Source organism: Crocodylus siamensis, chromosome 3 (genome assembly GCF_052110815.1).
Source record: "Crocodylus siamensis isolate JL-2025a chromosome 3, ASM5211081v1, whole genome shotgun sequence".
Taxonomy (NCBI): Eukaryota; Metazoa; Chordata; order Crocodylia; family Crocodylidae; genus Crocodylus; species Crocodylus siamensis.
The window spans coordinates 225,377,909-225,390,417 of record NC_143397.1 but is presented as its reverse complement, the minus strand read 5'-3'; the positions used below and the strand labels follow the sequence as shown (position 1 = coordinate 225,390,417).

The following is a 12,509-nucleotide window of genomic DNA, read 5'->3' as shown; positions in this document are numbered from 1 at the left end:
ACAAGCAGTGACCACCCCAAAGAAGAACAGAATGAGCCAATCAACAGGCACTCTTGGTTCATGAATAGAATGTCAGCTACTCATGACATATAAAAGAAAACTATATAGAAGATTGAGTCTAAGATTCCATGGCTGAACATTATGAAATGTGAATTATAGTTTATAAAATTAATACCTTTATATTTATTATATGGATTTCATTTAATAATATTACACTTTTCTTCACAAATTACAAAAAGAAAATATGCACAAAAATTATGGTGCTATACGTTTAGCCATTCTGACTTGAGCATGTAATCATACTTTGCTTGCATAGTAAAATCTGATATCTATGCATTTTACAGCTTTCTGGAAACCAGATTTTATGAAAATCTACTTTGTAGCTTCCTGTACAGTAATCAAATAGCTCTTTAAGTTTTTATACCAACAATTTGACTTCTCATGTAACAACAGTACTTACCACATTTAGGAAATCTAGATTTCTCCTAAATACAGTATGTTACAAATATTTATCATGATTTTCATGGAGATGACTAGGAGCAGGGCTCCGTCATGTTAGGCACTGTACAAACATGAAACAAGAGACAATCACTGCCCCGAAGGACTTACAATCTAAACAGGTAAGACACACATAAGGTAGGGGAAAATAATAAAATGTATAAGCATAGTGATCAACGGCAACAAACGTTATGGCCAGGTACAGACATTGCACTTTTATCAGTCTAAGTTATTGAAAACCAGTCTAAACCCATAATAAAACAGAAGTTTGGTGCACATACCCCAGTCTAAAAATGGCAGACCCTGGTCTAAAATAGACCTGGATTGATGTGCACTCAAACATGATCAATTTAGGTCAGACTGACTGGTGCATCAAACTTTACTCCCAGTTCCCCTATTTATTCAAGTTAGGTCACTGTCCACTGGCTTCCTAGGCTCCTTTTCAGACACCTGCTGCCCCTGCCCTGGGAGGCACACTAGTACTACCCTCACCCCATCACAAAGTACCCCCAATGTAAATGCAGACCTGACACTAAGCCCAGGAAAACCCCCATGAGTGGACGTGACCCCATGGAGCCTGGCTGGGCTATTGGGCGCAGGCGAGCATTCCCCCTCCCTCTGCCATGTCATCTTGCAGGCAGGTAGTGCAGTGGTAAGGGGATGGGTGGCAGGGTGGGAGGAATTGCTTGCCCATGCCTAGCAGCCTCACAGATCTGCACCTGCTCGCAGGGGCTCTCCTGGACTTAGTGTCAGGTTTGTGTATACATCATGTGGTGCTTTGTGATGGGGTTCATGCAGGGACACTAATGCCACCCTTTTCCCCTCCCCCGTGCTGCCAGCCTGCAGCTGACAGATGCCTGTGGTTGACAGGCAATGCAGCAGGGGGAAGGGGAAATGTTCGCCCATTCTCAGCAGTCAATCAACAGTGGCCTGGCTGCTTGGCTGTGCCCAGTAGTCTCTGGCAGCCCAGGAAGCCTGCAGGGCCTGCTGGGAGATGTGCAGGACTGCCCCCAACGTGCTGGCCTTGGCTAGTGCAGGCAGCCTGTATGCCCCCCCACCAAGGGATGAATGTGCATTCTGTTCACTACTGATCTAGCCTATGCCACTTACAGAAAACAGTGTAACTTAAATTAATTGCACCTCAAGCTTTTTGAATGTCTGTACTTAGCCTATGTTAGTATATTGGAGTATCTCCTGGCATGTCCAGATTACATTTAATATAAGCACTTTCACAACACAAAACTCGATGCAGAAAAGTGCATCATAGGAAGATGATCCCAGAAAACACCGTTTTCTTTATTAATGAAATTCTAATTCCAAATTGATATAAGGACCATAAGCACTAAATAAAAAAATCTGATGAGACAGGTACAGTAATACTACATATAAACCTTCAGTGACATAAACAAGGACTGCAATTGATATCTTTTAGTTCATCATGAAGGAACTTAGATGGGGTTAATGCAATTGGTATTCCTTTTTTTTATCCCATATGCATTTGAGATTAATTCTCAAAGAAAAAAGAATGACTTTTTAAAACACATCTACCCTGATTCAAGAATTATTTACTTCTAGCACCAGTGGGTGTGACAAAAAGCTCAGCAATTACTTTAGACAACAAAATAACGTTGTGTTGCTCTTTGCAGCACACAGTAAGGCATCTTGTAAAAACTTACATGTATGCCTAACATCCTTACATATATGCATATCATTAAGCACACTGAGTCACCACACTGAAGTTAAAAGGATTACTCAAAGTGCTTAAATTTAAATATGTGCAGAAATTCTTGATCATGAAAGCAGCAATATAGATACTTAACCAAAGTGCTAGTGCATCAGTCATTAAGGTCTCTAAGTGAGATCCTATTCCAGTATGTTCAATTCCTTAATTAAACCTTAGCACACTCACTTTGGAATGCACCTTCATCTTAGCCCTTACACTAAGTCAAAAAAAACAAACAGTGAAAAGGAGAAGGAGATTTCATATTAACATTTTTAGGGGGACTCAAGCAGGGTGGAGTAGATTGCACTTTAGACACTTATATGCCAAAGTGCCATTTAGGTGCCTAATGGGATTTGGCCCTTTACATTTAACATCTTGTAGGTGAGTTGTCAAGTTGCCTTCAATTGGACAACTAACAGAAGTAAACATACACATATGTAAATTTGTGCAGGATTAGGGGCTAATTTAATAGAATATGGAGAGCTCCCTATTACAATATAGTACAGTATATCATAATATACCGTAATATATTACCCCTGATTCAGTAAGGTATGATTCCATGTATTTAAGTCTTCTCATATTTCAGTGTATCTACTCATGAGCTTAAAGTCAGGTATATATGTATCTTCTTGAGTCAGGACCATATCTACATATTGTTTTCTAAAGCAAAGTTGTAAGTTTTTAGGAGAAACCACTGTAAAATTTGTTTAATACAGAACTGAAAATTATCACAAAAATCCTTCTGCTGATCTAAAACAAGTCTATGCAACCAAGCAACATCAATTGCAGTTGGATTTATTTTTTGCTTATATAGTCTCCCAAAAAGACTTTCCAGCAGAAAACAAACCCTCCTTTATGTACAGACCTTCAAAAGGTTCTATCTCCTTGTCTCCATTGTCTAGGGAAAATAAAAATAAAACAAAAAAGGGAACCAAAGCACAGGGGTTAAAAACAACTGAAATTTTATAAAAGGTACAATATGCATCTTTGTATGAAAAAACCAGTGAATATGGTCATTGGTGGGTTTTGCAAAGCACATTTAAGTACTATAAATAGAAAAGATGAAATCACATTTGATGGCAAAAAAAATTATTTCTACAATTTATAAGACTCTGTAATATTATTTTTTCCCCTGACTGAATGAGGTTTTCATTGAAAATAAAAGCAATGACAGGTTCAGTACAATGTGCATCACCAAATATCTTACTGGCATTTTTTTAATTACCCTTTTTAATTGTTCCTTATTGTTTCAGGAGGCAGTACCATATTTGTGCATTTGATAATCACCCTGTGTTTTGGGTGATTTTTATTTACTGTGCACATGCTTTTTACTTATCAGCTAACACACATTGATCCTGACCCTGCAAAAGATTCTGCTATGCTGTTAACTTCCAGTATAGTGAGAATTTTATTAATAAAATGCTAAACAATATGTATAGGACTTTCTCTGGCTCATACTGAAATTAATAGAGTAGGAACAGGATTGAGTCAGTACAGAATACATTTTGGTCTCTGTTTATTGTGTTGCTTTGATAATATATATTAGTATCATTTAAGACAGTAAGAGATGATGAAACAGACTAAAAGTATCAAATGACAATATAAAATACAAAACAACTGGAACTCCTGAAATGATCCAAAGAAGAATTTTAAGTTCTATTCCCTCAACAGTAAATCATAACCAATCCTCCCTTCATTTTTTAACTCCCCTAGCAATTCTGAGTCACATTAAATGAAAACACACTTACTTCTCTCCATTGTCCCTTTCGGTGGGAGCTGGGGTAACTGCCTGCCTCTTCGTCCTGCTACTGGAGTGCTTGATGGGCTTGTCTGGACAGACCCAGTTCGGGGATGTGACCTACAGGACACACATCAAAACAAACCATGGCCATTAAAAGCCCCATTCATTGTTAGATACCCATGAGAGTTTATAAAAATAAGATTGCTTTTGGTGCGCTTGTGATACTGTAGTGAAACTGTTGTCTTTTTTCACACAAAGACCTGATTAAAAAGAGAAATTTCTGTTTGAAAAAAGCCAAAATAAAACTCAACATCAATAAGATAGATGTATATATAGCTAAATCTGCATATTGTCTTCATGTGAATATTCATGCATACATGAATATATTGCACACATATGAACAAAACCATCTATAAGCCAAATTGTAATATCTTTACTCAGTTTATACTCAGGTAAGCTCCTTTTGAATAAACAATGAATTCCTTGAGCCTGACTAGGTAAAAGTGAAATAACAAAAATAGAGGAATGACATCAGGATTAGGGCCTGAATATAATTCACTTTCAGAAAACAAAAAAGCACATTTCATGGTACTAGAATAAGTTTAATTCAACTTCCTACTCAACCAAATTAACTCCATATATATATCTGTATAATCTTTACTTTTACTAATGTTAACTTACAGAAATTATTACATACTTCATCAATAAAAATACTCGAAACAGAAACAAAACAGACTATGGCACAGTAAAATGTAGTCAGAGAAAATGGTGGTTAACACAAAGTTAGTACAATCCATTTAAAGAAACTTTTTTAAAAAAAAATAGTTTCATTTAATGTTATGATGGTTGTTCCATAAGCGATGTCTAATGGACACAAACAATTTTTCATTCTGTAAGAGAAGAATATGATAGTTATGAAGTGCTTTATGTGGGAAACCACCCAGGATTCCTGATAAATGAGAAATCACAAAACAAATGTAGTTAAATACTGTTAGTAAACAAATTACAATGGCAGCCACACCATTATATCCACAGCTGAATATAAATAGTGTGTTGGCACTGACAAGGTTAGTATCTACTGCTACTAGTGATCAGCCAAGGATGGAAGGCGATACCAATTAGCTACTGGGAAAATAAAATGGTGAGTTGGTGGGGCAGAAGGGGATTAGTCTGATTGATTTGTCTGTTTCACCTCGATAAGGCAGGTGAAGGAGGGGCTGATCTTCCAGTCATTAATGAAGGCATCGACCTCATGAGGTTTGAGTCAGGACGCTCTGTGGATCGGGAGCGGGAGTTGGTCCGCTCTAATACAGGACGTTGTTCTGTTGATCTGGATCTTTGATATGGCTGTCTATCTGCTGCTTCACAATTCCTGTAATGTTAGTCAAAAAGCATCTCAGTTGACCTTTAGCTTTTCTATTAGTTATAAAATATGCTGCATTATGGGTACTGGTTTGGAGAAAAATTATTGTTAAATACATTTTGAACAACTTTTCTGAGTTCGCTTCTTGATAACATACAGATTCAAACTATTGATAAATGGGCTGAAATGTTTTCAATGTCTCAGTAATGATTATACATGCTATAGCCTGTTATTGTGCAATTTCTGGGTAAAAAAAAGTATTGTTTTCTTAATTAGTGCACCAATTCTCTAATAAAAATATAAATTTGATTACAAATTAATCCTAGTTAAAGTTAATAAAATGCCTGATTCTGAATTCCCACTCACATGAGTAGCTCAGTAGCTCTTACGGACTACATCAACTTTAATAATACTACTCGCTTAAGCAAAGGTTTGCAGAATAAGGCCCACGGTAAATTATGACAACCTCAATACGTTCTAATTATAGTCTATTGATATCAGCTGTAATAGTTAACTTCAGCAAAAAGGTCATGGATATAGGCCATGAACTAAGGATGGCTTCATACAATTGAAGCAGACAAATTTCTGAGTGATGAAGAGGTGTACAGCCCAACTAGCCCAGGGTGAGAATGCATTTATTTCTAACATTTGTGCTGTTAGAAATACTGTGGAATCATAGGCTATAAAATATTTGGCTCTTGGAATAGAACAGCAGAAAGTTTAGTTAACAAAAATACACTGATTCAAAGTAAACCTAAAGATTTTCTGTAAAATAGTTTCCCTTCTTTTAACCTAAATTATGGCACCAACATAATGACGGAAGGAGGAAAAATTAGAGAATTGACACAAAGAGGATTGGCCAAAGTTAAAAGGCAGTTTAAAAACAAGTTACTCCATTAAGATACAGAATAAAATTGTTAGAAGGACTTAAGTTAATTTCTACTTAAATCTTTACTTGGTTTCTGTAGCACATTTGTATTTTAAGAACAGCACTAGAAAGGATCTTCTGGATTATCCCAGGCACACTCATCATAAAATTCATACCATAAACTGACCATCACCACTTAATGTCATAATCTTACTTTGCAGTGTTTCAAAACAGCCAGATAGGAAAAGAGGAATAACTTGGATAACAGTACCCTTACATAAAACTATCAATAAGAAATTTTAAAAAATGAATTTTATACATCGATTCTGTTATAACTGACACCCCTCCAGCAACAATGGAATTGCCACAGAATTGTACAGCATTAACCTAAGTGGAAATGGAATTTTTAAGCCACTACCTATAACTAAGTCCTATATTTTTCAATGAAATTAGTTAAGAAGAAGAAGGAGTCAATGGTGATTAAATGTAACAAAAAGCCAAATTTTAATTAGTATTAAAAGAGAGAGACCTACCAGAGGCAAACTCATTATGAAGAGTCTTATGTTATTAACAGCATTAAACTTCTAAAAGACTGTATTGAGACAAAGCAAAGTTTTCTCTAGGGCTGAAAACTTAGCCACATGCTTTGATAAAGAGTCATTAAAATGAATGTCTGTTCATGCCTTCCATGAGGTAGTAATTGGATTTCCCACAGACTCCTTCAGAATAATACTGACCACCAACAACCTACATCTACAGCTCCTAGCAAGCAAACACACTACAATAAGATACATAAAGGTGATTATAAACTGAACACACTAAAAATCGGGGGAAAGGTACAACTAGCCTGGCACAAAACCACAAGGATTACCTCAATTCTTCTCCTGGCTCTATCAGTTCAGTTTCTGAATGGGAAGCTTGATCTGCCAAAACATCCATTGTCTCGCTTCTTTAACATTGTGGATAAACAAAGAAGTGTAACCTTAGCTTTGCAATAGATGTTACTTAGCTTAGATAACCATTTAAGAAGGTTTCAGTGTTACAAATGGTGAGAAAGGGAATCACGCATCCATATGTTGATGAAGAAACAACTTTTCTTTGACCATAAAACAAATTCTAAGGAAAGAATTCCTCCCCAAACTTGAAATCTAAAAAAGTGCATGCCTACGGGCCATGGGCACATGTGGAAGAAAGAGAGCAAGCCCAAGGGACTCTGCTTGAGTTCTCTCTCTTTCTAATCCTTTTGTCTTCCACACTGGGGCCACGCACATTCCCTCCAGTGCACTTTCTCAAGTGGGAAAATGATTGCACCGTGGGTGAAGAATAGCCAACAGAAGGAGGGGGGTGAAGTCACAATGTGTAATGTAGGAATTGTCAAAGGTTTCTCCTTCCCACTGGCCAGTCAGAGGGACTGGGGAGCTGATTCATCCTGAGCACCCATCCACTAATTGAAACTGATTAGTCTGTATTCCTCCTCATGTACAATTCACTGAAATGCTTGCCCAGGAGTCTTGAGTCTCTTGATCTGCCTTACTGCCCTTCCCTCAGTCTCTTTAACTGTCATTTAAGTGCTGTGTTTTTAGGATTCTGTGGGTCAGATTGTTTGGTTTTTGTGTCAAGAAATGTTTTTTTTCAGTTGATGCCAAAATTGGCTGAGGCTTTTTTTGGTTCTTCCTCACAGCATCAATTACACACAGCTAGATTAAAGTGTGAAGGATAGGGTCAGATTTAACTGACCTCTAATGCAACTAAATAAGACCAAGGCAGAAAATAAGCATCTAAATCACAAAGAGTAATCTAAAATGACCCAACTCTCTACTTGTCTTTAAAACAACCTCACAAAATCCTCCTAAAAATCACTTAGGCTAAGGACAGAAATTACACATAAACTGATATAAGTCATCAGAAACCAGTTCAAATCTGTAACACAACAGAAATTTAATGCACATAAACCTCTTTCAAAATGGCTGAAACTGATTTAAGATAAATGTTGATGGATATAGTATCAGACTTAACTGATTTAAGTTAAATCTGTTTATTTAACTTCTGTCCCAGATCCCCTCCAAGTTCAAGCTAACTCACAGTCTCCCAGCATCCCAAGATGCTTTGTACCTCCCCCACAAACCATCCCTCACAGGGTGGGCAGGCTAGCCTTGGGCCAAACTGTATGCTCCAGCCAAGAAGGGAGGCATGCTCTAGCTTCCCTAATACTGGCTTCTAGTCTGGGTCACCACAGGCATGTGGCTGCATTTCTAGAATCAAAAGTGAATGTCTGTTCACCAGCTTATTGGTTCAATTTATGCACCTTATACTAATCTGTGAAGTTTGAATTGATTCAGCCTCAGGCTTTCTGACTGTACTTAGCCTTAGGCACACAGATTCTTATGGTACTTCCACTTTATTCTGCAAAGACCTCTCTGCACCTAGACTTCAGCTATGGTGCATGCTCAAGAGCAATTCAGATCAAGCACCTACGTACACAAAAAGTAGTGCTGGGAGGCACGTAAACTCTGCTCGAGTCCTTAGTTCCTTAGACCATGTGAAGATCATGACAGATGATGCTAAGTGACTGCTTGATACTGAACACATTATACAAAACACAGTCCCTACAGCAGAAGGTGGTGCTGGTGCCCACATACTATTCAATAGCCTGATGGAAAAAAAACCTTGCCTAGGACATAAGATAACAGGTTCTAGTCCCTCTATACTTTGACGGGCTCCAAAACTACATCTCCCATTTACTGTGCCCTAGGTGCCATTCCTCTAAAAAGACTGGTTGTGGAGCTAGGGCTACTCTACATCCGGTGAAGCTGGCCAAAAGGACAGCCAAAAGTGAAGAGTCATGATATCAAAAGGAGAGCAAGTGAGAGGAAGTGTGGCAATAGCACTGCCATTAAACAGTGCTAATTATCTACCCCAGCACCTGACAGAGGGTGCGCCTACACATGCATTTACTCCAGCCTAAATTTACTGAGCAGTAAGATACTGCAAAGTAAGGGAATTTAGGTAGGTGTCTACACATGCAGGGATTAGGGAGAAGATTTCCTCCCAGATCTCTGCAGTCCTGCAATGGCCCCCTGCTGTTACCAGCAGGAACTAGTCCGGCGGCTAGCAGAGATCAGTGGGCCAGGAGACAGCTATCTCCTGGCCCTGGAAGGCTGCCTAATGCTGGGGCAAGGACAATGTCCACCTGCCCCAGCAAAAGGGAGCTCCTGGCCCTGGCTTCCCAATCAGAGGTCTGGGGATTGGAAAGAGCTGCAGGGGTGGGGCAGGTCCCAGCCCCCTGTCCCAATATGCCAGTGAGGCAGTTAGCTCACTGCTAGCTGGCCCACCAACATATTGGTGCAGAGGGCTGTCACCTACCCCACTCCTGAAGCTGTCTTCAAGCCCCGTGCCTTGATCACTCAACTGGGGCACGGGGCTGGGACCTGCCCCTGCCTGGGACAGTTCCTGGCCAATCCCAGGCTGCACAAGGAAGTCAGCATGTGCAGCCTGGAGCTCACTGGGGATTGCCTGAAACAGTCCCCAGCCACCTCCAGGCTGCATGTGCTTCCCTATGCAGCTTGGGGCTGGCTGGGAACTGTCCCAGTAAGAGGCAGGTCCCAGCCAGCTCCAGACCGGGCAGGAAACTGTCTCTGTGCAGGGAGCTCCCAGCCCCTGCTCCACGATCACAACTGCAATCGCAGAGTGGGGGCTAAGATCAAGCTCCTAGCTTCTTCCCAGCCCCAGCTCCATGACTGCAAAGTAGTGAACAGGGGCTGGAAGCTCCCTGCTGCTAGGGCAGGAGGACATTTTTCCTACCCAGGTATGCAGGGTGAGGGCTGGGCAGCTTGTTCCCCACCTAGCTGCCCTACCCCCACCAGCAGGGAGCTCCCAGTGCTGGTTCCACAGTCATGGGGCTTGGGCTGGGAGACCCTTATCTCCCAGCAGCAGCTCTGTGACTGTGGAACCACTGCTGGGAGATGCTTATCTCCCATCCTGAGCTCCATGGTCATGGGGCTCAGACTGGGAGAGAAGGGTCTCCCAGCCTGAGCCCCATGACAACAGGGCTCAGGCTGGAAGACACAGGTCTCCCAGCCTGAGACTCAAGGTCAGGGAGCTCAGGCTAGAAGATGTGCATCTCTCAGCAGTGGGCCGCTGTCATGGAGTTGCTTCTGGGACATAAGGGTCTCCCATGCCCCCACTCCCCAATCATTATGGCAACACAGGAGCTGGGAGATAAGGTTCATGATCTGTGATCAGGCTAGGAGCTCCCTGATGCCAGGGCAGGAGGACATAAGCCCTGCCTGGGCTCCTGTGAGGAGCCTGCCCTGGCAGCAGGCAACTCCCATGGGCAGGGAACTATCTCCTACCCCCTAGTGGACGGCTGATGGGGAGCAGACTTTTCCTGGTCAGGTGTTTATGTGAGCTCTACGGTACCATTACTAATACCGAGTAAATTTGCTACTTGTATTTGCACATAGCAAATTTACTCAGTACTAGGGAAATTTACTGTGAAGTAAGCATGTGTACATGTAGATGTACATGCTTACTTTGCAGTAAACTATGCTAATGCGAAGTTAAGCATCTCATGTAGAAATGTCCAGAAGTGATTTAATTGATTGTGGTTTAGAAGGCAGCCCACTCGAAGCACTACATTGTGTTTCATAGTGCTACTGCTGATGATGGTAGCTTAGCGCAAAAACATGACCTAAATTACTTAGCATATGTTTATACAGGCATTCAGCCCTTACCATAGCCCTTACTTGGCATACATCTATGTTAAGCTCATTTCCCTCAGCAGTTCTTTCTGCCCCCAGAAGTTTCCTAAGCAGCAGTTGTTGAAGCTGAACTTTCCCCTAGCTGGGTCTTTCCTGAAACGTGTTCAGCAGTCACCTACCTAAGCATGAAGATACATGGGGAATCCACCAGTTTCTTCTAAGCCTCTCTTCCTGTCTCTACTTCCCCGAATAACATTGAAGCACAGAAGAAGAGACCAATAATTCATATAATTCCTAAAAAGACACTATTTTCAGGGGTTTTTTCCTTTATGGTGGATCTCTTCTCAGGAATCACTCCACTCAATATTTCCTTTTAATGTGTGTAGAACAATAAGACAATATAGATAAAAGTGGGACAGCTTGTGCAGCTCATATTGTGAGATGACAAACCCAAGACTTGTCCTAAATATTGATAGAGACTTACTTACAGGAGGAAAAGTCCTGCTTTTAAATTACTTTCTGTGTGATTTTTGCTCCCAAATTAATTAACTACTGCCGAAAATCTCACTCAAAATGTAATCCTAAATTAGTAGGTAGGAACTCTAAAAGCCATTCCACTGGTTAAAAAATTCAATGTATCCAAAACCCATGGAGTTACTTAAAGTGATTTGAAGCTCCTTTGCATTGCCAGCAACATTTCTGCAAATGTTTTTATTTATAAAACTAATGACATATCGGTGTGGCCTCCCACTCCTTCATTTCGTATTATCTACTTCACCATCCATCATCCAAAGGAAAGATGAAGTAGACAAAAGGGGCGGGGGCGTAGCTCTCTATGTCAAGGAGAGCTACACATCCCTGCTAGCTGACACTGGCTACCAGGGTGGATGGCTGGAGACCCTCTGAGTTAAAATCCATGGGGAACATGGAACAGGGGACACAATGGTGGGAGTCTACTACAGACCTCCCACCCAAAGTCAAGAACTTGACCAAGACTTTGCCAGGGAATTGGCTGAAGCTAAATTCTGTGTCTCAGATCATTGTAAGCCACCATACAGAGCAACTCTGTGGCTAGTCTAAGTAAAAAATAAACACTTCAAATAAATACTAAAAATTAGAATGACCAAGATGGTACATAGAGAGTCCCATGATACCATTTTTTTCAAAATTATTTATACTAATATCTAATCCAAGGGGCTATAATGACTTTTGTTAACTACTAATTTATCTATATTTCTTCATCCTCATAACCTGGGATTTCCCAAAGCTAGTATTTTTCTCAGTGCAGAAAGTTGCTCTTCCTCATTTATTCAGGATTAACATCACTTAAGAAAGAATATTTACCATATAAATAAATGGTATTTATCAAACCCTATTCACACAGAAAGTCCTACAGGAGGTAAGCACTGCACAAAAGTAAGCCGTTATGAAAGCTTACAACACAAGCACACACACAACTTTTGTTTCCCAAAACAATTGGAAGCTCTTTTAGTTGCCATCTCATGTACAATATTCATGTTACTGGGTTCAATACACAAAAAACAAGTTATAGTGGCAGGACTGTTAAAATATAGTTCATGCAGGACTGTTAAAATTATAGTTCATTCAAAATTTCA

At 40.2% G+C, this 12,509-nt stretch overlaps 1 protein-coding gene across 3 annotated transcripts in view; it reads right to left on the bottom strand.

Moving 5' to 3' along the window:
• Window positions 1–12,509, bottom strand: part of RIMS2 (regulating synaptic membrane exocytosis 2) — an 899,878-nt gene that overhangs the window by 238,098 nt on the left and 649,271 nt on the right. For 2 of the 3 annotated variants that reach the window (XM_090040478.1, XM_090040479.1), the window contains 3 exons: window positions 5,155–5,334; window positions 3,970–4,079; window positions 3,087–3,119 (listed from right to left, as the gene is read on the bottom strand). In XM_090040478.1, the coding sequence (XP_089896604.1) occupies window positions 3,087–3,119; window positions 3,970–4,079; window positions 5,155–5,334 (323 nt within the window). The remainder of the gene's footprint in view (window positions 1–3,086; window positions 3,120–3,969; window positions 4,080–5,154; window positions 5,335–12,509) is intronic. The other variant, XM_090040481.1, reaches the window with a different exon arrangement.